Source organism: Bos indicus, chromosome 3 (genome assembly GCF_029378745.1).
Source record: "Bos indicus isolate NIAB-ARS_2022 breed Sahiwal x Tharparkar chromosome 3, NIAB-ARS_B.indTharparkar_mat_pri_1.0, whole genome shotgun sequence".
Taxonomy (NCBI): domain Eukaryota; kingdom Metazoa; phylum Chordata; class Mammalia; order Artiodactyla; family Bovidae; genus Bos; species Bos indicus.
In genome coordinates, this window is record NC_091762.1 from 12426190 (window position 1) to 12453789 (window position 27600).

The 27600-nt window shown below is 41.7% G+C and overlaps 1 protein-coding gene and 1 long non-coding RNA gene across 8 annotated transcripts in view; one reads left to right on the plus strand and one right to left on the minus strand.

Moving 5' to 3' along the window:
• Positions 1 to 5699: 5699 nt before the first annotated feature.
• On the minus strand, positions 5700 to 24498 carry LOC109579056 (Fc receptor-like protein 2). Of its 7 annotated transcripts, none has more exons than XR_011565251.1 (9): positions 24363 to 24498; positions 22885 to 22905; positions 18350 to 18610; positions 17843 to 18124; positions 15754 to 16041; positions 15037 to 15315; positions 10415 to 10735; positions 8733 to 8876; positions 5700 to 8149 (listed from the first exon to the last, which is right to left on the minus strand). XR_011565251.1 is itself a non-coding variant. In XM_070784065.1 (8 exons), the coding sequence occupies exons 1-8, from the start codon at positions 24391 to 24393 to the stop codon at positions 8139 to 8141; spliced, it is 1494 nt and encodes a 497-aa protein (XP_070640166.1). In that variant the 5' UTR covers positions 24394 to 24498; the 3' UTR covers positions 5701 to 8138. The 7 variants fall into 7 exon arrangements, 5 of the variants coding, with proteins under 5 accessions (XP_070640166.1, XP_070640158.1, XP_070640163.1 ...); XR_011565249.1 differs by lacking the exon at positions 5700 to 8149 and adding an exon at positions 9239 to 9450 and having other exon boundaries at positions 8610 to 9158; XM_070784065.1 differs by lacking the exon at positions 8733 to 8876 and having other exon boundaries at positions 5701 to 8149.
• Positions 15178 to 27600, plus strand: part of LOC139181180 (uncharacterized) — a 28169-nt gene continuing 15746 nt past the window's right edge. The window contains exon 1 of the long non-coding RNA XR_011565256.1: positions 15178 to 15290. This is a non-coding gene — a long non-coding RNA (uncharacterized lncRNA). The remainder of the gene's footprint in view (positions 15291 to 27600) is intronic.

Consider the following 27600-nt stretch of genomic DNA (forward strand, 5'->3'; position numbering starts at 1 on the left):
TTCCGGGGAAGCAGACCCAGATATGGAAATTAACATATAGGAAATTTATAAGGAAGTGATCTCAGGATCAAAAATTGCCAGAGGGAGCAAGCTTGTATAAAGGGAGAAGCTGAAGCTGGCTCCCCTTTAAAAAAATCGGGGATATAGTTGCTTTACAATATTGTGTTAGTTTCTGCTGTACAACGAAGTGAATCAGCTATTTATATACACTTATCTCCTCCCTCTCCACCTCCCATTCCACTGATTTAGGTTATCACCTGAGCTCTCTGTGCTAAACCACAGCTTTCCACTAGCTATCTATTTTTTTAAAAAATATATTTTTAATTGAAGGATAATTGCTTTACAACGTTGTGTTGGTTTCTGCCGTATAACAACACAAATAAGTCATAACTATATATATCACCTCCCTTTTGAACCTCCCCACATCCCACCCCTATGAGTCATCAGAGTGCCAGGCTGGGCTCCCTGTGTTATATAGCAGCTTCCCACTAGCTATCTATTTTCCACATGGTAGTGTATATATGTCAATCCCAATCTCTCAGTTCATCTCACCCCTTCCTTTTAAAGCAATCTCCATAGAGGTCTCTGCCAACTCCCTTAAATAGCTTGGACTAGTACATCATGAGAAACACTGGGCTGGAAGAAGCACAAGCTGGAATCAAGATTGCTGGGAGAAATATCAATAACCTCAGATATGCAGATGACACACCACCTTTATGGCAGAAAGTGAAGAGGAACTAAAAAGCCTCTTGATGAAAGTGAAAGAGGAGAGTGAAAAAGTTGGCTTAAAGTTCAATATTCAGAAACTAAGATCATAGCATCTGGTCCCATCATTTCATGGGAAATAGATGGGGAAACAGTGGAAACAGTGTCAGACTTTATTTTTGGGGGCTCCAAAATCACTGCAGATGGTGATTGCAGCCATGAAATTAAAAGACGCTTACTCCTTGGAAGGAAAGTTATGACCAATCTAGATGGCATATTCAAAAGCAGAGACATTACTTTGCCAACAAAGGTCCGTCTAGTCAAGGCTATGGTTTTTCCCGTGGTCATGTATGGATGTGAGAGTTGGACTGTGAAGAAGGCTGAGCGCCGAAAAATGGATGCTTTTGAACTGTGGTGTTGAAGAAGACTCTTGAGAGTCCCTTGGACTGCAAGGAGATCCAACCAGTCCATTCTGAAGGAGATCAGCCCTGGGATTTCTTTGGAGGGAATGGTGCTGAAGCTGAAACTCCAGTACTCTGGCCACCTCATGCGACGAGTTGACTCATTGGAAAAGACTCTGATGCTGGGAGGGATTGGGGGCAGGAGGAGAAGGGGAGGACAGAGGATGAGATGGCTGGATGGCATCACCAACTCGACGGACGTGAGTTTGAGTGAACTCTGGGAGTTGGTGATGGACAGGGAGGCCTGGCGTGCTGGGATTCATGGGGTCGCAGAGTCGGACACGACTGAGCGACTGAACTGAGGGTGTTCTCTCAAAGTGGCCTTAAGCTGGAGTGAAGGGGCCTTGCTTCTACACCCCAGTGTTGATTGGCCATTGGATACATTACTATGGCAAAGAAAAGTGATCTTGAATACAGCGGCCGAGGCACTTTCCCAAGAGGGCTGATGACTGCAGGCTATCTTCCAGTGGCATTCTCAGCAACTGAGGGAGTGAGTCTTCTATTCCTGACAGAGGATCTAGGTAGCGCATCACAGCATCGGTCACACAAAATCAGAGTCGATTTTAAACATGTGTCTATTACCTCCTTGCTTAGGAACACGTGATCTCCTGATACAAGAATTCATTTCAGGAACTCTGATTTCCCTAGGAGGTCAGAGTGGGCAGTGACAGTGACATTGCTGGGTATGTGTCTGGGGGCTTATTGGGTAGACCTGAGGGGGGAGGGTACTGAAGGACATTGATCTTCATTTGAAGGACTTTCCCAAAGATCATAAAACCCTCTTTCTTCTCACATTTCCACACTTATCTCAAGCCCAAGTGTCTCATGATCTCACTTTCCCTCTGCTCCAGTCTACACTCTCTCTTCTGTAATGTTCCAGTTTTGTGAGTGATAGCTCTCAGTTGTTTTCCAGCTTAGTGCTGAAAGGGCTCACTCCTTGTTACCCCCACAGCCTTTGTGGCCAGCTGATGGGTACCGCAACCTCATAATTACAGTAAACACGTGGTGCTTTGATTGGAAGGAGCAAGTATACAGGGATACAGAGGAATTATAAACTTTGAGATTATTGGAATATCATGATAACTTTCCCAACTTTATGCACCAATGGGAAACAGAGGACACCAAGATGGCTGACAGGAGCTATCTGCTTTCTGTTTTTAAATTTTTATTTATTTATTTTTGGCTGTGCTGGCTTTGGTTGCTGCACATGATTTTCTCTAGTTGTCATGAGTAGGGGCTACTCGTCATTGCCATGCATGGGCTTCTAGGGGATATATACATATCCTCTCCCTTTTGAGCCTCCCTCCCACCCATCCCTCCCACCCTTCTGGGTCATCACAGAGTGCCAGGTTGGCACTTTCATCAAGAGGCTCTTTAGTTCCTCTTTGCTTTCTGCCATAAGGGCGGTATCATCTGCATATCTGGTTATTGATATTTCTCCTGGAAATCTTGATTATAGCTTGTACTTCATCCAGCCCAGCATTTCTCATGATGTAATCTGCATATAAGTTAAATAAGCAGAGTGACAATATACAGCCTTGACATATTCCTTTCCCAATTTGGAACCAGTCCATTGCTCCATGTCCGGTTCTAACTGTTGCTTCTTGACCTGCATACAGATTTCTCAGGAGGCAAATCAGGTGGTCTAGTATCCCCATCTCTTAAAGAATTTTCCACAGTTTGTTGTGATCCACACAGTCAAAGGCTTTGGTGTAGTCAATGAAGTAGATGTTTTTCTGGAATTCTCTTGTTTTTTCTATGATTCAGGGGATGTTGGCAATTTGATCTCTGGTTATTCTGGCTTTTCTAAACCTAGCTTGAACATCTGAAAGTTCTCAGTTCATGTACTGCTGAAGCCTTGCTTAGAGAATTTTGAGCATTACTTTGCTAGTGTGTGAGATGAGTGCAATTGTGCAGTAGTTTGAGCATTCTTTGGCATTGCCTTTATTTGGGATTGGAATGAAAACTGACCTTTTCCAGTCCTGTGGCCACTGCTGAGTTTCCAAATTTGCTGGGATATTGGGTGCAGCACTTTAACAGCATCTTTTAGGACTTGAAGTAGCTCAACTGGAATTTCATCACTCCCACTAGCTTTGCTCGTAGTGATGCTTCCTAAGGCTCACTTGACTTAGGACTCCAGGATGTCTGGCTCTAGGTGAGTGATCACACTATTGTGGTTATCTGGGTCATGAAGATCTTTTTTTGTATAGTTCTTCTGTGTATTCTTGCCACCTCTTCATATATATATATACATATATATATGTATATATATATATATATATGTGTGTGTGTCAGTCCTCACATATGTGTCTGTGTATTCTTGCCACCTCTTCATATATATATATATATATATATATATATATATATATATATGTATATATATATGTGTGTCAGTCCTCATCTCCCAGTTTATCTCACCTCCTCCTTTAGAAGCAATCTCCACAGAGGTCTCAGCCAACTCCCCTAGATAACTTGGACTGGGGTGTTCTCTCAAAGTGGTCCTGAGGTGGAGTGAAGGGGCCCTGCTTCTATACCCCAGTGGTGATCAGCCACTGGATACACTACTATGGGAAAGGAAAGCGATCTTGAATACAATGGAGCACGGGCTCTAGAGTCGGCAGATGGGCTCTAGGGTGCATGGGCTTCAGTAGTTGCAGCACTCAGGCTCTAGAGCATAGGCTCAAGTTGCTCTGTGGCATGTGGGATCTTCCTGGATCAGGGGCGTCTCCTGCACTGTCAGGCAAATTCTTTACCACTGAGCCGCCAGGGAAGCCCAGGACCTATCTGCTTTCAAGCAGAATCCTATTTCCAAGATTAAAACAGAAAAAGAATATACAGATATATTAACCCCCCTCTTCTCAGCTCCAGTCTGGCAGACTGGTCCCTCTGACACTGATTACATGAGTCTGGAATTATTGGTGTTCTTCCTATAGCCTGTGACATTCTCATTCTCTCTCTGACATCACTACACCAGAGTCTTTTTTTCCCTCTATCCCCAGAATGTGAAGCTCCTGGGTCTTGCTTCAGCCTTTTACCCGAGCTCTGCCATTTTTTCAGAAGCTGGAGTGAAGTTGGGTTTCTTACAGCTAGAAGAATCTGGTGCTTTAACTACTCCATAGACTGTGTGTGTATGTGTGTGGTGCACATGTGCACGCTCAGTTGTATCCAACTCTTTGGGACCCCATGGACTGTAGTCTGTCAGGCTCCTTTGTCCATGGAATTTTCCGGGCAAGAATACTGGAGTGAGTTGCCATTTCCTTCTCCAAGGGATCTTCCTGACCCAGGGATCAAACACACGTCTCTTGTGTCTCCTGCATTGGCAGGCAGTTTCTTTACCACTGAGCCACCCGGGAAGCCGATAGATAACTAGTATCTGAATATATATCTATACCTATATAACTGCACCACTTTGCTGTACACCTGAAACTAACACATCATAAATCTACTATACTTCAATTAAAAAATGGGCAAGCAGTTATTTCTTAGAAGAAGCCTAAAAGGCTAACAAGAGCATGATAATTAGAAAAATGGAAACAAAAGTGCCAGTAAGATCTCTCTTTATGCCCACTTAGTTGGCAAAATTTAAAGGGTTAATTAATTGGCTAATTAATTAACTCATGCCAAAGACTGCTTAGTTTCAGGGTGGCTCAGTTAATAAAGCAACTGCCTGCAATGCAGGAGACCCAGTTTCAATCCCTGGGTCATGAAAATACCCTGGAAAAGGGAATGGCAACCCACTCTAGTATTCTTGCCTGGAGAATTCCAAGGACAGAGAAGCCTGGCAGGATACAGTCCATGGGGTTGCAAGGAGTTGGACATGACTGAGCAACTAACACTTTCACTTTTCAAAGGTTGCTTGGGATGTTAGATTAGGGGATGGTCTTGCACTTCTGGGGGCAGTAGCAATTTGGGGGACCACCTGGCATTACTTGTTGCATTAATCTCACTCTCAGATATATATTCAGAGAAATTCTCACACATGTCCTTGGTGGAACATGACAAAGGAAGTTAGTCAGTGTCTGCAGTTAGTGACAAGATGGGGATAATCTAGGTGTCTGTCACTGGGGGATTAGATACGGACAGTGTTGTGGAATAATGTGCAGAAGTTAGGAGCAATGAACTAGATGTACACACAGTAACATGCATAAATTAAAAAAAATAGCGCCAAGAGAAAAATGGAGAAACAGCATAGGCAAACAAAAAAATTAGGCTCACCACAAATAATGCACGTAAGTGAAGGTAACACATCAAAAGCATTAGAATGGTTGGAGACCAAGAAATGAGAAGAGCACCTAAAGATACAGGCCTATGAGTAAAGAAAGCTAGAGAAAATAGGTATGGTCCCACTATGGGAGTGAGCCATGAGCTGAGGAGTGTGATCAACTCAGCATCCGAGGTTGCAAAACAAAGAGGAAGGAAAGCAAAAGGAAACAAAAAAATGAAGAAAGTAATAAGAGAAAATGTAGAGTGAAAAGGCAAACAGTTAATAAAATAAATTTTGTATCCAGTACAAAACCAAAACTCAACTATATGTTACATTAACACAACATTATAAATCAACTGTACTTGAATAAGATTAAGTTAAAGCAAAAAACAAACAAACAAAAACCAAACAAAAAGCCCTATATGTTATATATAAGGGATATATCTAAAGGAAAGTCACTCAGAAAGTTAGAAGTGCAAGATTGGACAAAGACATATCAAGGCAGACAACATTGAAAGAAAGTGGAAAAGGCTAAGATATATGAGAAAGCTCTAAGCCTCATAAATCTTTGGAAGTAAATATCATGTCATCAAAATATCAATACTTGACACATGGACTGCAGGAAATGGAAGGAGAAATAAATTTAATGACAATGACAACAACAAATGACAACTGTAGACCCACAGTAGATCAAGCAGGTTAAAAAGTAAGGGTGCATATGAATCAAATAATATGATTAATAAGGAATTCATAATAAATATACATTGACTCCAGTAACAGGGAATTCACTTTCTTTTAAGTACTCACAGATGATCTACCAAAATTGACCGTATTTTAGGTCACAAAGAAAACCTTAAAAAATTATAAATGCAATCAATTATTTTTAAAAATCACAAAATTAAGGGAAAATCCTTTCACCAGGCAAGTAAAAAATTTCCTATTTTAAAACATTTTTGAGGTCAAGGAGAAAATAAAACTGATATTACAGACTTGATAACAATTATGACCAAAACACTACCTATCAAAACTTAAGAGACATGATTAAAACAGGTCTTTAAACAATTGGAAAAAGTACCAACAAGGAAAAATAAAAATAAATTAACTAGGCATAAATTAACTAAGGACTTAGAAAAATATCACCCAAACCAATGAAGATAAAAGCAGACATTAATGAATAAATCAAACAGAAAACCCAAGCAGAATATATGAATACACTCAAAAGCTTTTCTATTAAAAAACAGATAAACCACTGAATAGGCTAATCAAGAAAGAAGGGACAATGAATTAAACATACATCTTTTGAAAACCTATATTAAATGGATGACTTTCTAGGAAAATATAAATTACCATTTTTTTTTCAAGAAGAGAAGGTTAAATAAACAGAAAAATAATAGTGAAAAAAATTGAGAACATTATTGGAGAGCCACATCTCCAAACATATCAAGCCAGATGGTTTCACTCACTAATATCTTTTAGTCTTCAAGAAGATAGATTTAGTAGTATTTACATTTTTTTTTAGCAATCACAGAGAAAGAAATATTTCAAAATAATAAACCAACACAGCATTCATCCAAGCTTTTCAAAGTGTAAAAAACTACATACATATCCTCATTATGAATACCTATGCAAAAATCTTACATAAGATAAAATAATCTTACAAAAATCTTACATTTGATAAGATATCAAATGTAATTCAGCAGGATATTAATATACATCACAACCAGGTAAGGCTGTGATAATTATTCATTATAAGGAGAACTGTTGACAAATAAATATATCTTTTCAGTTTTCTTCTTCCCATATCCACTCAGATTCAAAATTTAGTTATTAATTTCTAAAAGAAATCACTCAAATATTTTTTGAGATCTAGGCAACCAACTCTAGTATTCTTGCCTGGAGAATCCCATGGATAGAGGAGCCTGCCAGGCTACAGTCCATGCAGTCGCAGAGAGTCAGACATGACTGAGTGACTAACACTTTCACTTTCAGGCATTACTGAATTTTGGGGGACTCATAGGATGGGTTACATCATGGAGCATGTGGCTTTTTCCTTTTCTTCAGTTTTCACACCCAAATCTTTTTTTTTTTTTTAATTTTAAATTTTATTTTATTTTTAAACTTTACAAATTGTATGTTTTGCCAAATATCAAAATGAATCTGCCACAGGTATACATGTGTTCCCCATCCTGAACTCTCCTCCCTCCTCCCTCCCCATACCATCCCTCTGGGTCGTCCCAGTGCACTAGCCCCAAGCATCCAGTATCGTGCATCAAACCTGGACTGGCAACTCGTTTCATACATGATATTATACATGTTTCAATGCCATTCTCCCAAATCTTCCCACCTTCTCCCTCTCCAACAGAGTCCATAAGACTGTTCTATACATCAGTGTCTCTTTTGCTGTCTCGTACACAGGGTTATTGTTACCATCTTTCTAAATTCCATATATATGCGTTAGTATACTGTATTGATGTTTTTCCTTCTGGCTTACTTCACTCTGTATAATAGGCTCCAGTTTCATCCACCTCATTAGAACTGATTCAAATGTATTCTTTTTAATGGCTGAGTAATACTCCATTGTGTATATATACCACAGCTTTCTTATCCATTCATCTGCTGATGGACATCTAGGTTGCTTCCATGTCCTGGCTATTATAAATAGTGCTGCGATGAACATTGGGGTACACGTGTCTCTTTCCCTTCTGGTTTCCTCAGTGTTCACACCCAAATCTAATCAAGATACTCAGCAGAACAAAAGACCTCACGAATCAAGATTTTCCTGAGGACAGATCAAGATGGCGGAAATAGTCAAACATGAAGCTCACCTTTTCCCACATTACATCAAAAATGTATCTACTTGTGGAATGATTCTCACAGAATATATACTGAATGCTGGCAGAAAACCTCAGACTTTCAAAAGGTCAAGAACATCTCTAAGTAACCCGGTAGGACAATATTCTCCTGAGAGATTAGCTTTTGTGAACACACACACACACACACACACACACACACACACATATGTATAGTTGTTGTGAAAACACACACACAGGAAATTAGTGTTAATGGAATGTTACTATTGCATTTTTAAATTTAATGAATAGTATAAAATAATATGTAGCTTGCAGTAAAATAAACTAAAATATACATATTCATTCATATATATTTATAAAACATTTTAGAATTATCAGAATATTAGAATATTAACAGGAGTTACTTCTGAGTGTTAAAATGTTGGCTGATTTTTCTTTTTTGTATACTATTCTTTTTATAATGTTTTTTTTTTTTTTAATTAAAAAATATTTAAAAAATAAATTAGAGCTACTTTCTTCCCAAGTCACTTGGAAACAAAATCAAATACCCACATTTTCTTTTGTCTGTTTTACATGCACATATTTTGTAGCAGATGTAGGGCCCACTTCAATCAGTTCCTTGCTTGTTTCATCCCAGGAGCTGCTATATCTGCTTAAGGAGACAGTATTGGGATCCCCAGGCAGTTCTGGAAGAGACTGGAAAAGCCAGGACCAGGCCAAGGTGTCAGTATAGAGGGAGACATTCTCTGAGCTTGACTTCTTGGGAGCTGGGTTTTGCCCCAGATGTAGGCACAGTTGATGCTTTGGCTCAGAAGAACAATTTAGAATCCTGCTGAGGGGTCAAGCAAGCCACAGGTAAAGCATTAAGGTCTGTCCAGAGCCACTGGGTCACCCAGGGCTGGGAGGTCAAAAAAGTAGAGATTTTGAGGTCTGCGGGCCTCCAGTCTCCATATCTTCAAAAAGAACTAGGCTTGAATGCTGTAGAGAAAAGGGAATAGGTGGTAAGGAGAGGAAGAGCCAAAAAGGGCTCTGGACAAAAAGGCCCCGGACAAACTCACGGGGTCTTCCTGGAGAGGTGAGGTCCAGGATATGGAGGAGGGCCAACTCAGTTCCAGACCTCTCCTTTCATGGAGACCATCCAAAATCAGCAAGTGGTAGAAGGCCCTGGAGACTTCTTCCCAGATTTTGCTCTTCACCACAGATCTTTATGAATGCTGAGTGTTTGATCTCTTCCCAGCTCTGTAACTGGACCAGGTATTATTCCATTTTCCTGACAGAGACCATGAGCTTCAGAGAAGTTTGATGCTTATAGGGCTGATAAGTGGGGGAGGCAGGACTCAAGCTCTGTATTAGTTGACACCAAATCCTGGATCCTTTCCAGTTTCCAAAGCTGATTCCATTTCCCTGAATGAGCCACAGGCCTTTAGATATTCCTAAAACTGGACATTGGCTCAATAGTTCTAAAAGCTTCTCACCACCTCTGGAAGGATGCCCCAGAAGTTGGGGTGCTCCACCAGAGACATGATCTGGGGCTGGGCCTGAGGTAGCAGTCCCACTGGCTTCTGCTCTAGTCACAGGCTCGACAGAATCTTTGGGAAATGCAGTGGACTTTATTTTACTTCTACCATCAATTTGTGGCCTGATTTCCTTGAAGACCCAGAGTCTTTCTGACATGCCTCGCATTCCCCACTCCCTGTCTCATTAGAATCCAGGGAAGGAAAAAGCACTTGCATCTTCCCTACCAAGCACTCCTCTTATTTGGGGATTTGTTTTGATGAGTAGAGGCATTTCAGGGAGAGAGTACAGTAGAGCTGATGGGATTAGATTAGAACACAGAACAATCTAATCCCATCAGCTCTAATCAATCTATATTGCTTAGAACAATATAAGCAGTGTGACCTCGATTAAAATCACTCAAACTGTAATTTTATGGTTTCATAATTATTCTCCTGGCATTACAGCCAAACTCATGGCCATGAAAATGCCAATATCTTGTCTTTCAAAGTGGCAGATACAGGCTACTAACAGAATGTATAGGAGAGTCCTTTATAATTCTTGACTGCCTAATATGAACTAATGGTGTTCTCCTGACCACATGCTAATGTAGAATGACTGAGTGGTTCTGAAGGCAGCAGGAGCAACAGTGACTAGCAAGATGAGCTGGAGGCAGCATAGAGAAGAGCCTTGAAGTAGAGTAAGACGGTTCCCATTCACCAGGCCCCGCCATCACCTACCTTCACACACTGCGCCTGCATCTTCATCGTGCCCACAGTCAAAGGTCTCAACCTGCTCACATTCAGCCAGTGTTTCTTCTGTCCCATTGCACAGGGCTACCTGAATAAATACAGGCTGGTCCTCTTCTGCCACTGGCAGATACAACATGCCTGCAGGTGTGTGCTTTGCTGCTCCACAGCCCAGCTCCCGGCACACCACGGCCACATCCTTCATGTCCCAGCCGTCATCACACACAGTGCCCCAGCGACCTTCCTTTTCCACCTCCACTCGCCCTTCACAATGGTGGGGACCATTCATTAAGCGTATTTTAGGTGGAAATTCTGCGAACAGAAGGGGTCAGAGCACACTCAGAAATGTCCTCTTAGGGCAGCTTCCAGTGTTAAGAGAGGTTGTTTGATAGTGGTGGTGGTATGTGGTATGAGGCAGAGGACTTGGTAAATCAGGAATCACCAAGCTTTGCTCTATCCCATGCCATTACCATCTCCTAAAACATCCCACCCCACCTAAGGCCCCCACTCAAAGTCATCTGGGAAAAGGCCTTTCTTTCTGAAAACAAGGGAATACAGGCAGATAGAAACTTATGGCTTGATTTTTATGAGCTCAAAAAGATCTTAGAAAAAGTGGAGTCCAGAATCAGGTCTTTCCTAAAAATGGACATTGAGACTTGGAATAAAGAAAGGCCTAGAATAGGTCAATTGAGTTACTCAGTTTTCTTTTGCTCCACTCTGTTGCTGACTTCACCAGTCACAGGCCATATTCTCTGTAGAGGAAAAGGATGAAGACATCACATGCACTGGTTAATCTCTATTTATTTGTTTTTTTTGTTGTTGTTGTTGTTTTATTTTTTGCTTCTTAAACTGGAGTAATTGTTTTTAATTTATTTATTTAAATTGAAGGATAATTACAATATTGTGTTGGTTTCTGCTATACATCAATATGGATCAACTGTAGGTATACAAATGTCCCCTCCCTCTTAAGTCTGCCTCCTACCTCTCACCCTGTCCCACCCCTCTAGGTTGTCACAGAACCCCAGTTTGTGTTCCCTGAGTCATATAGCAAATTCCCATCAGCTATTTATTTCACATACATTAGTGTATATGTTTCCATGCTACTCTCTCCATTCGTCCCACCTTCTCCTTCTTACCTGCCCCTGCCCCGTGTCTAGTCTGTGTCTAAACTGGAGTAATGTTTAAAGAGACTCTTTTCTCAGGTACATGAACACCAATGTTCACTGCAGCATTATTTACAAAAGCCAAGACATGGAAGCAACCTAAATGTCCATTGACAGATGAATGGATAAAGAAGATGTGGTTACATACATACAATGGAATATCACTCAGCCATAACAAAGGTTGGAATAATGTCATTTGTAGCAACATGGATGGACTTAGAGATTATCATACTAAGAAAGACAGATATCATATAGTGTCACTTATACATGGAATTTCAAAAAAAAAAAGCTACAAATGAACTTATCTACAAAACAGAAATAGAATCACAGACATAGTAAACAAACTTTTGGTTACCAAATGGGAAAGTGGTGGAGGCATGAATTAGGGGGTGGGAATTAACATATTCACACTGCTATACATGAAATAGATAACCAACAAGGGCCTACAGTAAAGCACAGAGAACTCTACTCAATATTTTGTAATAACGTGTAAGGGAAAAGAATCTTAAAAGGAATATAAACAGAATCACTGTGTTGTATGCCTGAAACTAAAATGACCTTGTAAATCAACTATACTTCAATTAAAAAAAATTTAGGGACTTCCCTTACAGTACAGTGGTTAAGACTCTGTGCTTCCACTGCCGGGGATGTGGGTTCAATCTCTGGTCAGGTAACTAAGATCCTGCACATCACGTGACTCAGCCAAATTTCTTTTTTTAATTAAAAATTTTTTAAAATAATTAAAAAGAAACTCTTTTATTTGGGATATGTAGCAGAAAGGAGGGATATAAGACTGAAGATGTCAGTGGTCAGCTCTGCCTGTCTGAGAAGTTAGTGGAGAAATGCAGAGGAAAGAGGGGAGGCAGAGACAGAACCCTTTGCTAGACACACATTAAGCCATGTCCATTCCTGACCCCTTCCACCAACTTTACTATTTTTTTCTGGCCCAAGCCTGTTTGTATGGGATTCCTGTCATTTGAAACAAAAATGCCCCATTTTACACAGTCAATTACCAAGTTCATGACAAAGCCCCTATAAAAAGCTAAGTTTCTAAGAATTATAAGTAATAATGTGAATATGATTCTCAAAAATTAATGGCTTGAAAAGAGCAAACATATGTAAGACTCTATAGAAACTGAATACATCAAACAACTTGCTTAATTTAATAGAAAAATAAAAACTGAACTTTGCATATCCTAAATAGAAAATTCACATTCTTTTCAAATTCCATTTATAGCATTTAGAAAAAATGTTAACTGCATGTTATTTCAAAAGACATTATTAGTAAATCCCCAAGTGATACAGGCCATATTCTTTGATAAAATTTAATACAGAGATAAAAAAAAGTTTTCAGAAAAGAAATTTATAAGAATCTTAAAAAGTGTATAAATGAACTTATCTACAAAACAGAAAGAGAGTTACAGATGTAGAAAATAAGTTTATGGTTACCATGGGGTAAGTGAGGGAGGGATAAATTGGAAGATTGGGATTGACATATACACACTATTATATATAAAATAGATAACTAATAAGATCTACTGTTTAGCACAAGGAATTTGACTCAATACTTTGTAATAACCTATATGTGAAAATAATCTAAAAAACAGTGGATACATGTACATGTATAACTGGTTGGGGCTTCCCAGGTGGCAAAGTGGTAAAGAACCTGCCTGCCAATGCAGGAGATGCAAGGGACGCAGGTTTGATCCCTCAGTCAGGAAGATGCCCTGGAGGAGGTAATAGGAACCCATTCTGGTATTCTTGCCTGGAGAATCCCCATGGACAGAGGAGCCTGGTGAGCTACAGTCCATAGGGTGGCAAAGAGTAGGACACAACTGAAATGACTTAGCACGCATGCATGCACAAGTGGTTCACTTTGCCTTATACCTGAAACTAACATGACATTGCATATCAACTATACTCCAATAAAAATTAAAAAAAGAAACTAATAAAAGAGGATAAAAATATATTCATAAGAAATTATTAAGTTTCAGGCTATAAAATTAAGTGAAACACAAATTTTCCATACTTTGGAAATTAAATGAAAATATTATACATCAAAATCTGTAGGATGAGATGAAAGTGGTACTTACAAGAAACTATATAGTTTTAAATTCACTTATTAGGAAACAAAGATGAAAAATGAATAAGCATTTGCTTAAGAAATTAAAGAACCACATAAAATAAACGGAAAAGAAAGAAAGATATACTGAAGATAAAGGAGAAACAAATGAATCAGAAAACCAAAACTCAAATATATTTGAATAAAAAAACTAAGCCTGGTTCTTTAAAAAGAGCAATAACATCGACAAGCATATGGCAAATATGATTAAGAAAAAGAGATCACACAAACTGGAAATGAGAAGAGAGCATAAATGAATATATAAAGGCTGTTTCAAAATTAGATGAGAATACTATAGACAACATTCTGTGATAAATTTAGGTATAATCGTCCAGATTATTTTAACAAGGAATAGAAAATTTGAAGACTAATAAAAAGGATTTAAGAAGCTCAGAATGTTGTTTGGGCTAGTTCCAAAGACTTTGCAAATAGATAATTCCAATACTGTTTCAAACTGCTGCAGAGCATAGAAAATATGGAAAACATCTGAAAACATTCTTATGTGGCAAACCTATCCCTGAAACCAAAATTAGTGCAAAAAAGAAAACTCATAAATAAAGATGCAACATTTGAAATAAATATAATGACTGAGAAGGGTTTATAGCAGGAATTCAATGATTATTTCATATTAAGAAACTTATTAAGGCACTTCTCCACAATAATAAATTAAAGGGAAAAATATTATATATACAGCCATCATTTTTAAATAGTGGCAAGGAGCAGTTTTTCAATTCTGTAATTCTTGCCTAAAGTTTCATCTTTGCACCTACTCGCTGTGTGACGGTGGGTAAGTTACTTATTCCAAATATCATTTCCTCATTTGTAAAATGAGAGTTGTCAATGGACATTAAATGAGATAATCCTAGTAAAGTTTTGAATCCTGCTGCTGCTGCTGCTAAGTCGCTTCAGTCGTGTCCGACTCTGTGCGACCCCATAGACGGCAGCCCAGTAGAATCTGGTTTGTTCATGGGGATTTCACTGTTTCCTTGACAAGGTTTGGTTGTAGCTCCTTGCTCGCCGAGAGCTCTGAATATGCAATCATCTTTGTCTCCTCTCTCCATGCTTCACTTACCCCACTCCCAGGGCTGACTTGATCCTAGTGCAGCATCTATTTCATACCTATCTGATGATGTAAGTGAAAGGGAAACCGGAAGGCCAGCGATGCTGCTGTTCAGACCAGCGAGAAGGAGAGACAGGGAAAGCTGACAGCTTCTTTTGTCGAACTCCGATTCCTCGAGGGAGAGGAAAACCCATGGAAAGGACACACAAGCCACCGTTTGGCATAACGGCAATCAGTGTTCTGGAAGGAGGCTTTGGACTTGTCCTACCTGCCACGTGGAGTACCGCCACGTTACTGCGCTGGGCCCCCAGGCCGTTGTTGGCCTCACAAGCATAGGTCCCAGAATGCCTTGCGGTCACAGCTAGGTTGAAGGAAGCTCCGCCTCCAAAAGGCGCCGAGGTGTGCCCCAGGGGAACATTTTCATGATAAAACCTGTACAGAATGGGGGGAGATGCTCTCTTGTCCTCACAGCGAAGCTCCACCACATCCCCAGTCAAGGCCTGGGCCCCAGGAACACTGAAGGTGAGGACAGGACGTGACACTGGAACTGATAAAGGGCGGTTCATCAGAGAAGGTCTCTTGTGCGGGCCCAGACTTATAACCCACTCTCTCTATTCTCACGGTATCCACACAGTACCTCTCAAGCCCTGGGGTTTCTTCCCACTATGGCACCTTCTGATCTAACGCTGCAGAGACGGTTCCCTATGGCGCTTTGACAATTTCCGGGGAGGAATTCTGGAGACCATACGTCTGACCGAGCCTCATAGCCTTCTTCCTGTCTCCCCTTGCCATAGTCCTTCGGCTCTTCTGCCCCTGTTGTCACTGCTACCGCTGCCACCATCGTTGCAATAACAATCCTAGCATGTTAATGGTTTCCTAACCTCTTCACGGCCCTGATTCTTATCCTTGGAACATCCTCACTGTCACAGAAGGAAACCAATTGCAGTTGGGACTCTCCGGCTAATTAGGAGAACTAGCTACTTACTTCTCACAGTGACGTTCACTGCCTCGCTCTGGATGAGGCCGTAGCCGTTGTCAGCTGTGCAGTAGTAGCGCCCGGCATGGCTCTCCCGGATAACGGGGATCTCCAGCTCTGCTCTCTGGGAGCGCTGACTTTTCTGCCCCAGACTCTCTCTTGTGCCTTCTCTGTGCCAAGAGAACCTGGTTTTCCCGGTGCCTTTGGCCACAGAGCAGACAAGGACGAGCGTCTCCCCTTTAACCACCTGGTCCCTCTGGGGCTGTGTCTCCAGAAGCACTCCAGACACCGGGATTCCTGTGTGAACACAGGACGACAGGTGAGGGCATGATGGGAGGAGGATGGGGCTGGGATGTTGGACAGGGGCACTTTTTATGGGACTTGAAGATACACTCCTCTGCAGGTGCAGAAGGGTGAGGGCCTGGAGGGGAGGCTGGTACCACCTGCTGAGCATTATGGCGGGCGGAGCTGGTGGGATGTTTAGGTAGAGAAGTATTTTTTTTTATCAGGGAGGGTACATGCTGAAGGCCCTCAGGTAGGATCACCCTGCTCCTGAATGCTGTGAAAATTCCAACTTGCACTTCCTCTACACTCATTAGCCTTTGCTAATGACCACAGCCCTTAGTGATCTTCCTCCTTCCTCATTTCCAGATAAACTCAGGACAGCAGGAGTGATGGGAAGGGGACTGACAGGGGAGTCCCCACCCACTTCCACCACTTATTCATTGCATGATCTTCATAGATTAGTTAATCTCTCTGATCCTCAGTTTTCTCAAAAGTAAAGTGTGGATAATCATACTAACTTCATAGTGTTCTCATGAAGATGAAACAGCATGCATGTACAAAGAACCTGTTACACTGAAGATGTCCCACAAATGGTGGCTCTTACTGGTACTACTCTCCACTGATGTGGTTGAGATACCAGGGTGCCTGGGTTCAGATTCCAGCTGTGCCGCTTATTTGCTGGGTTCCCTTGGGGCAGGCCACCAAACAGCTCTGTGCTTTCAGTTCCTCATGTGTAAAGTGAGGATGACATAATATCCACTTTATAATTTTCACCTACTTCACAGGGTTACTCTGAGGACTAAATATAAAACTGCTCTGATCAGTGCCTTCCTAGTACTTGATAAACTTTCTACAAGTCTTTCCCTCTGCAAATATTTCTGAGCATCAGAGGGGTTCTGAATTGGATATAACAGCTTGGTTTCAGGTTAATATTTATTAAACTTTTAATAAATGCTGAGGATTCTTATTGATATTTCTCACATCATCATTATCATCATCATCACTTTGTTCCTTCATTGCTCTAGCTGGCTTAAATGTGCCTCCTAGTTGGGGGTCATTCTCTGCAGACAGAGACCATGATTTATCTCTTGGTTCACTGAGCATTCCTCAGTGCTAAGCATACATAAATGCTCCAGAGAGATTATTATTGTTTTTTAAACTACTTCTTTACTTTTTAAAAAAAATTATTTTTTAAACTATTTAAAAATACATATGTAAATTATACATATGTATTTTAAATTTATTTATTTGGCTGAACTGGATCTTATTGCAGCTTGTGAGATCTTTTAGTTGTGGGGTGGCTCAGATAATAAAGCATCTACCTTCAATGCAGAAGACCCGAGTTTGATCCCTGAGTCAGGAAGATCCCCTGGAGAAGGCACTGGCAACCCACTCCAGTATTCTTGCCTGGAGAATTCCGTGGACAGAGGAGCCAAGTGGGATACAATTTATCAATTTGCAAAGAGTTGGACACGACTAATCGACTAACACTTCCACTTTCTATGGGATCTAGTTCTCTGACCAGGGATTGAACCTGGACCTCTTGCATTGGGATCATGGAGTCTTAACTGCTGGACCACCAGAGAAATCATATATATATATATATATATATATGTTTTTTCTGGTAGGGAGAGCAGAACTGTTGGGAGATGATGCCATGGTAGCAGTTAATAAAGCAGAGCCTGATTGAGTCATTGTAGTCCCCCAACCACAGGCATAGAGGCAGCACAGTTGAAATGAAGAACACAGATCTGAATGGGAACTACAGTTCTTCTCTGCCCACCCAACCTAGCAGCCCAGTACCAATGCTCACTTTGCACTTGTATATAGGACTGCTGACTCTGCTTTGAGACACTGTGAGATACTGTCCTTGCCTCACACCAGTAATATCCTGAGTCTTCTTTCCATATTTCTGAGATCCAAAACTCTGGTGAGTCCCAGTCTGACCTCAGGGTGTAGCCACCCCTGTAGAAGGAGTAGCGAAGTTGGGTCTCTGATCTGTCAGCAGGGAGCTGGGTACCACAGGACAGGGTTACTGAGGCTCCCTCAGTGGGTTGCAAGGGTCTGGTTGTCAGTTGAGGTGCTGGAAACAGCTCTGGAGGGAAGAATTAAACAGAGGCCACCAGTCAGTGAGGTATAGAGTTCCTGTGGAGAAGTGCCTTTTCAGCCCCAGTGAGCAGGAAACAGGCCCAGACTCCAGGACATACCGCCACCCACCATTTCTCCCTTCCTGGGTGGTCTTCTCTGCTCTGCACCTTGCTCCTTCCACACAGGCCCTACTCCTTCCCAGTCTCGTCCACTTAAACAGTGAGACCCTCACCTCGGACAGTGAGCCACGCAGATCTTGTTTGTTCTGTGTCATCTATAAATAAGAACACTTTCCTTTTTGCCTTACAGTAATAGGAGCCGCTGTCACTGGGTCTTGCATTTGAAATGATATAGGTGTTATAATAAGCGGGTAGCCAAGCTCCATCTTTGTAGAACGTCAGTCTCTTTATTTTATTATTGTCTCTGCCAGAGCACCTCACCACCACCTGGTCTCCTTCATAGGCATAGTATGGCATATCGATACTCAGCCAGTCTGCAAAAGATGCAAAAATTTCTATGATTCCAAGGCTCCCCACTCCCATCCCAGCCCTCTAACTTCTGTTCATAAGGTGGAGGGATAGTGCAAACTCATGTACAAGAAGCTGGGCAGCCATAGGTCCCTTGGGACCTACTGGGTCTCTTGGCTTCTGTGCTCAGCAAAGGTGAGCTCTGTTTCACTTAGTGACATATTTTGTCTTCCAAACATCCTAATAGCTTTATGTCTATTAAAAATATTTTGATCCCTTTTTTTTTCCCCTGGGTGCCAATACTTTTCTGGAATAAATATGGATTTAAAACAGTTCCACTTAACATCCCCTAATATCCATTCAAGGTGACCTCATATCCCTGTGGCAGCCATAATTAACCTTTGCTTTTGTCATTCCTTAGAGGCTCAGCCCAGGAGTACAATTCAAAAAGCTTCCCTTTGTCATTCTCCTTGGATGAAACAATCTGGGCCACTGAGATATCAGCACTGGGATCTACAGCTTCAATATTCATAATTCCCCACTTGGATGCTTTTTTCAGAGGCATCTGGATGATCCCTAAGAGAAGAGAAGTGGGCTCCTCTACTTGTTCAGATCATTGCCTCCCCACGAAAGAGAGTGGTCACTAGAGAGCGCACGAACAGCCTGGTGTTTTGGATCTGCCCCAGGAGGGAAAGCAAACCATACAGTGGAGAGGAGCAAGAAACTATTGCCTGAAAGTTTGTGCAGAAAGAAGGGGGAGTCAACCACCACAGTGCTCTGCGATTCAACCCTGCAGCCTTAGGCTTCTTTGGGGGAAAATTTTTTGGTTGACAGTGGAACTAGAAATTCAGGTTTAAAAATCAATTTGGGATTGTAGTTCATTTCAGTTGCTCAGTCGTATCCAACTCTTTGAGCCCTTGGATTGCAGCACTCCAGGCCTCCCTGTCCATCACCACCTGGAGTTTATTCAAACTCATGTCCATTGAGTTGGTGATGCCATCCAACCATCTCATCCTCTGTCATCCCTTTCTCCTCCTGCCTTCAATCTTTCCCAGCATCAGGGTCTTTTCAAATGAGTCAGTTCTTCACATCAGGTGGCCAAAGTATTGGAGTTTCAGCTTCAACATCAGCCCTTCTAATGAATATTCAGGACTGATTTCCTTTAGGATGGACTGGTTGGATCTCCTCTCAGTCCAAGGGATTCTCAAAAGTCTTCTCCAACACCACAGTTCAAAAGCATCAATTCTTTGGCATAGTACATTGGGATATTGTAGTACATTGGGATAAATTGCAGGGAAAATATTTGTTGTTCTGATGTAAAGTCTAATGCCCGGTCTGAACTTTGGATCATTCCCCTTCAGTGTAAAGACAGGCAGTGCCATACATGAAGGAACAGAGTGGGAAAAGAGACTGCCCTTGAGAGGGTTTTCTTAGGCTGTCTGCCCAGCTCACCCCTTCAGCCATGAGTTGATGGTAGAGGGAAGGAGTGCTAGGTCTCAGTGTCTTGTCTCGTGATGTCAAGATCGACACTTGATCGTGATGTCAAAGTGGGATTAATGAAAACTCCAATTCAAAAAGATCCTTGCACCCCAATTGTTCACAGTAGCACTGTTTGCAATGGAAGCAGCCTAAATGTTCATTGACAGATGAATGGATAAAGAACATGTATATGCATATTAATATGGATGTACACGCACAATGAACACTGTAGCTGTTGTTGTTCAGTCGCTATGTTGCGTCTGACTCTTTGGAACCCCATGGAATGTAGCACACCAGACTTCCCTGTCCTCCACTATAAGTGGAATACTACTCAGTCATAAAAGAGTGAAATAATGCCACTTGCAGCAATGTGGATGGACCCAGAGATCATCATACTAAGTGAAATAAGTCAGACAGAGAAAGGCAAATACTATAGAGCACCTATATGTGGAATCTAAAATATGATACAAATGGACTTATTTATAAAACAGAAACAGACACAGACATAGAAAGCAAATTTATGGTTATCAAAGGCGAAAGGGGGAAAAGGATAAATTAGGAGTTTGGGATTAGTAGATACAAACCATTATATATAAAATAAACAACATGTGTTTACTGTATAGCACAGGGAAACATATTCAATATCTTGTAATAACTTATAATGAAAAAGAATGTATATGTATAACTGAATCACTCTTCTGAAAACCAGAATCTAACAAATTTGTAAGCCAACTATACTTCAATTAAAAAAAAATGCGAAGTGGGATTCATAAGGAGGTGGAGAGAAAGCTTTCATATTATGATAAACATTTTCTCATCTTTTAAATTTTCTGTTTTTGTTGTATTTTACAACATTCACAGTCAGTATAGGGATCTCTATTTATATAATTGGAGAAGTAAAAGGTGACCTATCCCAGTGTTCTTGCCTGGGAAATCCCTTGGACAGAGGAGCCTGGTGGACTAGTCCACAGGGTTGCAAGAGTAGGACACAACTTAGGGACTAAACCACCACCACCACCATATATATAATACATTAAAGGTACATGCTTAAAATTTTTTCTTGATAGAACAAAATGATCAAATAAGTTCAGAGATGATTACTCCATATTTTTTTAGCTACTTCAAAAGCCCCACCATTAGGCTAGGAGGTTGGAGTGGATGGTGGGAGTCATAAGTATTGATAAAGAGAAAGAAGTCTTAATGCCTTCTGGAGACCAAAAGTTTTCTTCCTCAACATTGGGCAAGGTTTTGCTTCTCTGATAGCTCAGTTGCTAAAGAATCCACCTGCAACACAGGAGACTTCGGTTTGATTCCTGGGTCAGGAAGATCCATTGGAGAAGGGATAGGCTACCCACTCCAGTATTCTTGGGCTTTTCTTGTGGCTCAGCTGGTAAAGAATCCACCTGCAATGCAGGAGACTTCGGTTCGATCCCTGGGTTGGAAAGATCCCCTGGAGAAGGGAAAGGTTACCCACTCCAGTATTCTGGCCTGGAGAATTCCATGGACTGTATAGTCAATGGGGTTGCAAAGAGTCGGACATGACTGAGTGACTTTCACTTTCACTTCACTTTCAGTGAAGATTACAGAAATTAAAACTTAATTAAAGAAATATTTGAAAAATAAGATTTATGTGACCAACTTGGTAATATTGACAACAGCTGGAGTTAGATAAGAAATGTGACTACAGGTTACACAGAGTCTGGGACAAAGATTGGACCCTTTTCCCTGTTTACTTACAGACCCATTCCTTTGAGGCCTTCCCAGATGGCGCTAGTGGTAAAGAACCTGCCTGCCAGTGCAAGAGACATAAGCAACTTGGGTTCAATCCCTGGGTCAGGAAGATTCCCTGGAGGAGGGCATGGCAACCCTCTCCAATATTCTTGCCTGGAGAATCCCATGGACAAAGGAGCTTGGTGGGCTACAGTCCATAGGGTCACACAGAGTCAGACACAACTGCAGTGACTTAGCATGCATGCATGCCATTCCTTTGAGGAAGGTACAATTGTACATATGTGCACATTATACTATAATTTCACGGAGTTCCGTGGATCCTATGAAGCTGATTCAGAGTCCCTCTAATGTGTTAAGAACACTTTTGCTTAAAATAACAAAATATAATGTATATCATCAGATATAAAAGTACTAGATTTATAAGTATCACTTTCCATCCCTATAGCAGGATAAATACTCTCTCAAAGGAATCATTAAAGAAGGAAGTGTAACTTTCCAGGTTAATATAAAGGCAAACTTTCTTTTTCATTACATTAGAATTTTAATTTAAAAAAAGAAAGAAAAACAAGTTAGACATGGGTAGTTTGCAATCCAAATATAAGATTGAGGGAAGTTCTTGTTTTTTTTTTTTGCACAGCATCTTCCTAGCCCACTGGTTTTCTATTATAAATATTTTCCATCACTGTCTCTAGTGCTTCTGGTGGAGGCGACTGAACTCCTGTGGATGAAACCAGGAGAACATTTTCCCAATACTACATTGCATGATTTGCTTTCTCTTCATAAATTAAATTCTTTCCTGTCCCAGGGCTTAATAGTAAAGGGAGAGGAATTCATTGCCTTGGAGTGTCAGGGTAGGGTCTTTTGCCCATCAAGCAGGCAGGTAGCAAAGATGAATGTGACATCGGAGCATTCCTGCCCCCGCTGGGACCAGGGTGAGACACTGGCCTTGTGTTCTCTTCACCCCAGTCCAAGCCCTGATCTCCAAAACCCTCACCTAAGAGGCTGGGGGAAGTGGTATCTTCCTTGCATAGCAGAGTAACTATGGTTCCTAGAGATCTAAAAGAACAACACCACCAAAAGAGTAACTCACCTGACTGCACGCTGATAGGAGCTGTGGGGGAATAGAGTCAGAGAGGTTACTATAAGACCAGAATAACCATCTTTTTAAAAAAAGGTTATAACTCTCTAAAAATATTTCCAACAATTCTCTTTTCCCCTTTCCTCTATCCCTTCTTCCCTCTACCCCTACTCTCCCTTCCCTTCCATCCTCCTTCCCTCAGTTCCTCTATTTTCCCTTCTATCTCCCCTTCCTACCTTCACAACATTCCTATAGAACTAACTACATTCCTAACAAACCGAATGTTTGTTTTGTAACACAAAACACTCTGTAAACACAAACCATCTCCTTTACCAGAAGTTGGTTATTTTGCAAGTAAATTCTCAGTTTCATGACTTACTATCTCCTCTCCCACCTTCTCTTTTTAAGACTGATTTTTGTTTGTTTTGTTTTATTTTGAGATACATTGCCTGCCTGGTGGCAACACACAAACCAGGAAGGGTCGGGAAGGAAATGGAGGTGTCCTCTTGACACTGTTTCCCTTTTCCCCTATTTAGATCTAGTACTGTATTTGCATCCATATACAAGAGTCATGGCTTCAGTGGCTCAGAGGTAAAGAGTGCCTGCAATGCAAGAGACACAGGAAATGGTGGTTTAGTTCCTGGATGGGGAAGATTCCCTGGAGGAGGGCATGGCAATCCACTCCCAGTATTCTTTCCTGGAGAATCCCATGGACAGAGGAGCCCGTGGGCTACAGTCCATGGGTTCTCAAAGAGTCGGACATGAATCGACTGAGCATGCATGCATACACACGAGTCATATTAATCAGCAAAAAACACAATTTCATCTCTGGGTAGCAAGTATTGAAGCCTCTCCAAAACCTAAGTCTAGGAAAGTTGGAGTTTAACCAAAAATGTGGTAATTTGAAGTGGAAGTGGGGTTGGCGGCAGAGGAGGATTGAAATGGGCTAGAAATAAAATTTATCCTAACAGAAAATTCCTTTGATGTCCTTTTAAGAAGCTTTCCAATTTTGTTAGAGATCAAAGTAGAAATGGTTATTAAACAAAAGGAGAAGGCATTAGTATTTGGAAAAGAAACTCACAGTCCTTTGTTTTTCCTGGGAACCCTGCTCATCAGTACTCATTTGCATATTACCTATTATTGGTCCTGAGTTAGAAACTAAAGCCCATTGCTACTAATCCTAGCAGCAGCAGAAGAGTTTCTGGGTGCCCAGGTACAGGTGATTCTGCCGTGTGTATGTGTTAGTCACTCAGTGGGGTCCAACTCTTTGCTACCCCATGAACTGTAGCCCATAGACTCCTCTGTCCATGGGATTCTCTAGGCAAGAATACTGGAGTGGGTAGCCATTCCCTTCTCCAGGGAATCTTCCTGACCCAGGGATCGAACCCAGGTCTCCTGCATTGGCAGGCAGATTCTTTACCCTCTGAGCCATGAGGGAAGCCCGGTTCTTCCCCGGCTGTCCCCAAATCCTGCTGCAGCATCCTACCCACCAAGGACCAGAAGCAAAGGCCACAGGAACATGAGGCTGGAGGTGAGAAGTTCTCCCAGTGACTGGTGCAGCTCAGGTCCCAGAGCAGAATCCACAGTCTATCCCCATGGACTGGGAAGCCAGGATTGGGCACTGTGGTTCAGGTTTTATTTTATAGAAATAAAAAAAAACGGAAGTAGGAAATCTCTCTGTTTGACAATCAGCATTGTCCTCACCCCTGACCACACATATGCTGAGAAAGTAAATGTTGTTCTTCTGTTTTTTTTTTTTTTTTTTTTTTTTGAGAGGAGTGGAGGCTGTGCTGGGTCTTGGTTGTGGTGTGTGGGCTCTAGAACACTCGGACTCAGTAGTTTCTGTGTGCGGCCTGAGTCACCCTGCAGTATTCGGGATCGTAGTTCCCTGACCAGGTATCAAACCCATGTCTCCTGCATTGAAAGGCAGATTCTTAACCACTGGACTACCAGGGAAGTTTCTAAATATTCTTCTTTACAGACTTGCTCAGATATGTGTGTTTTGATTAGAAATGCTCCTTAAAATGTAAGATGCCTTCACCATGTAGCTAAGGTCCCTCTAGAGAAGCTGTCTAACTTGTTTTGACTCTGCAGTGACTGTTGATTTAATTCTGGGACTGCTAAAATTCATATTACCTGCATGGTCTTTTTGAAAGCGAAATCCCTTTTACCACTCAGAATGCATGGTCTGTTATTCAATTTCTAATACTGTGACACCATGCTAACACCACATGGATGCTGCTCTTTGGAGATCTGCTTTACCACATGAAGAAATAATAAGCATTTGTTAAAAATGATGGTGGATTAGAATGGTATTAAATGGTATTATATAGTCCAGGAACTCAGGAAGATACAAATTCTGCCCAACCCAAGTCATCTCTGCCCATGAGATGTTCCAGACAGATACAAGCAGAATTGAAAAAGTAATACACTCTGTGGCATTAACCTTGAGGTGTTAGCCCCAAATTACTTTACAGTAATTTGGGCTTTAACACCCACAGGACAGGTCACATCTGTCTCCTCACATTCCAAAGGTCAAGTATCAATTTTGGAAGAGAGCTCTTGTATCAGGCTGGAAATAGACTCAAACTAGTCTTAAAAGAAGAGGCTTTAATGAAAGGACTGACTTATAGAGATGTGGACAGGGTTGAAATAACAAACTAAAGATGATGAGTCACCCCAAGGCCAATCACAGTGGGACACTGTTACAGCCCTTGTACTGAAGATGCAAGGGGAGGAAGGAGCCCAATGAGAACTGGAATCACCAAGGAGGGGCCACCAGGCAGAGGTGTGACTGTGGAGGATGCAGCTACTGCTGGAGATGAGGCACTGAGGCTGAGGGGAGAGGGGATGCCCTGACCTCTCCCTGCTGCCCTGTCTTCACTTAGCATTCTCTCTTCTATTGATAGAGTCCAACTGTAAGTCAGTGGGGCTGACTGATGTAGTGTGCAGGGGTCAGCAAGCCAGGGTGCAGAGCAGCCAAGAAGGGCTGACAATGAATCCAGGGTGGGATGAAAGTGGTTCAAGTGGAGAATAATTTGTAGAGACCTAAATGGAAGTGGGGGGGGGGGGGGATTATACCAGCATTAGAAGCTCCTTCCCAGCAAAAACCTTTCTTTTTCCATGTTCCCCACTTGATGCTATCAGTGTATTGTTGAGTGTATTGTTGAGATGAGACCGAAAAGACATTTAGGTGGGGGCAAAACCTAAATATTATTATCTTGTAAGCCATACCAGGAAGGAATATTGACAATGGAATAAACAAGGCAAATGAACACTTCTTCACTAGGACTTTGTTGGTTCCTCCAAATGGCCCTCACACACAGAAGGCAAGGATAGATGAAGAAAGAGGCAGACCACTCCAGATTGGTAGGTGGCAGGTTTAATAAGCAAGGGAACTTACGAGGTTTGTTTTGAGTGGCCACAAGTGAGTGATTTTTGCACTCACCTATGACCTGCCTCTTGAGAAACCTGAAGGTCAGGAAGCAACAGTTAGAACTGGACATGAAACAACAGACTGGTTCCAAATAGGAAAAGGAGTACATCAAGGCTGTATACCATCAGCCTGCTTATTTAACTTATATGCAGAGTACATCATGAGAAACGCTGACTGGAAGAAGCACAAGCTGGAATCCAGATTGCCAGGAGAAATATCAATAACCTTAGATATGCAGATGACACCACTCTTATGGCATAAAGTAAAGAGGAACTAAAAAGCCTCTTGATGAAAGTGAAAGAGGAGAGTGAAAAAGTTGGCTTAAAGCTCAACATTCAGAAAATGAAGATCATTCCATCTGGTCCCATCACTTCATGGCAAATAGATGGGGAAACAGTGGAAACAGTGTCAGGCTTTATTTTGGGGGGCTCCAAAATCACTGCAGATGGTGATTGCAGCCATGAAATTAAAGGACACTTACTCCTTGGAAAGAAAGTTATCTACCCACCTAGATAGCATATTAAAAAGCAGAGATATTACTTTGCCAACAAAGGTCCGTCTAGTCAAGGCTATGGTTTTTCCAGTAGTCACGTATGGATGTGAGAGTTAGACTGTGAAGAAAGCTAAGTGCCGAAGAACTGATGCTTTGGAACTGTGGTGTTGGAGAAGACTCTTGAGAGTCCCTTGGACTGCATGGAGATCCAACCAGTCCGTCCTAAAGGAGACCAGTCCTGGGTGTTCATTGGAAGGACTGATGCTGAAACTCCAGTACTTTGGCCACCTCATGCGAAGAGTTGACTCATTGGTAAAGACCCTGATGCTGGGAGGGATTGGGGGCAGGAAGAAAAGGGGACGACAGAAGATGAGATGGCTGGATGGCATCACCGACTCGATGCACATGAGTTTGGGTGAACTCTGGGAACTGGTGATGGACAGGGAGGCCTGGTGTGCTGCGATTCATGGGTTGCAAAGAGTCGAACACGACTGAGCGACTGAACTGAACTGAACCACATTTTAAGAGTTTATTTAGAGGCTTTAGCTGGGTTCAGACATGTACGCTGTCCATATGATCTCAGTAATGCACTGCTATCTCAAGGCTGTGTCCTTGAAAATGGCTCCCACTGTGGGAACACAGAGAAGAGTGATGAGCCTACAATTGTCTGAGTCCAGTTCTTGGGTCATTGACAGTCGTGTGCTCTGATTACTTCCATTAACATTTTACCTTTGGAGATTGACTCTTACAATCTCATACAGCCTTTCTTGCACAGTGTGCCCTGAGTAGTCAGCAAGGG

What these genes read in the sequence shown, in the direction of transcription:
- LOC109579056 (XM_070784044.1), bottom strand. Translation starts at nt 24,393, where the DNA reads ATGTTCCTGTGGCCTTTGCTTCTGGTCCTTG. An exon ending in GTCCTATATACAAGTGCAAA is followed by an intron (nt 16,042 to 17,842) that starts GTGAGCATTGGT and finishes GTGTTCACACAG; the next exon opens with GAATCCCGGTGTCTGGAGTG. An exon ending in TGCAGGCGCAGTGTGTGAAG is followed by an intron (nt 9,451 to 10,414) that starts GTAGGTGATGGC and finishes GGTCTCTGTCAG; the next exon opens with GAAAATGGAATAATACCTGG.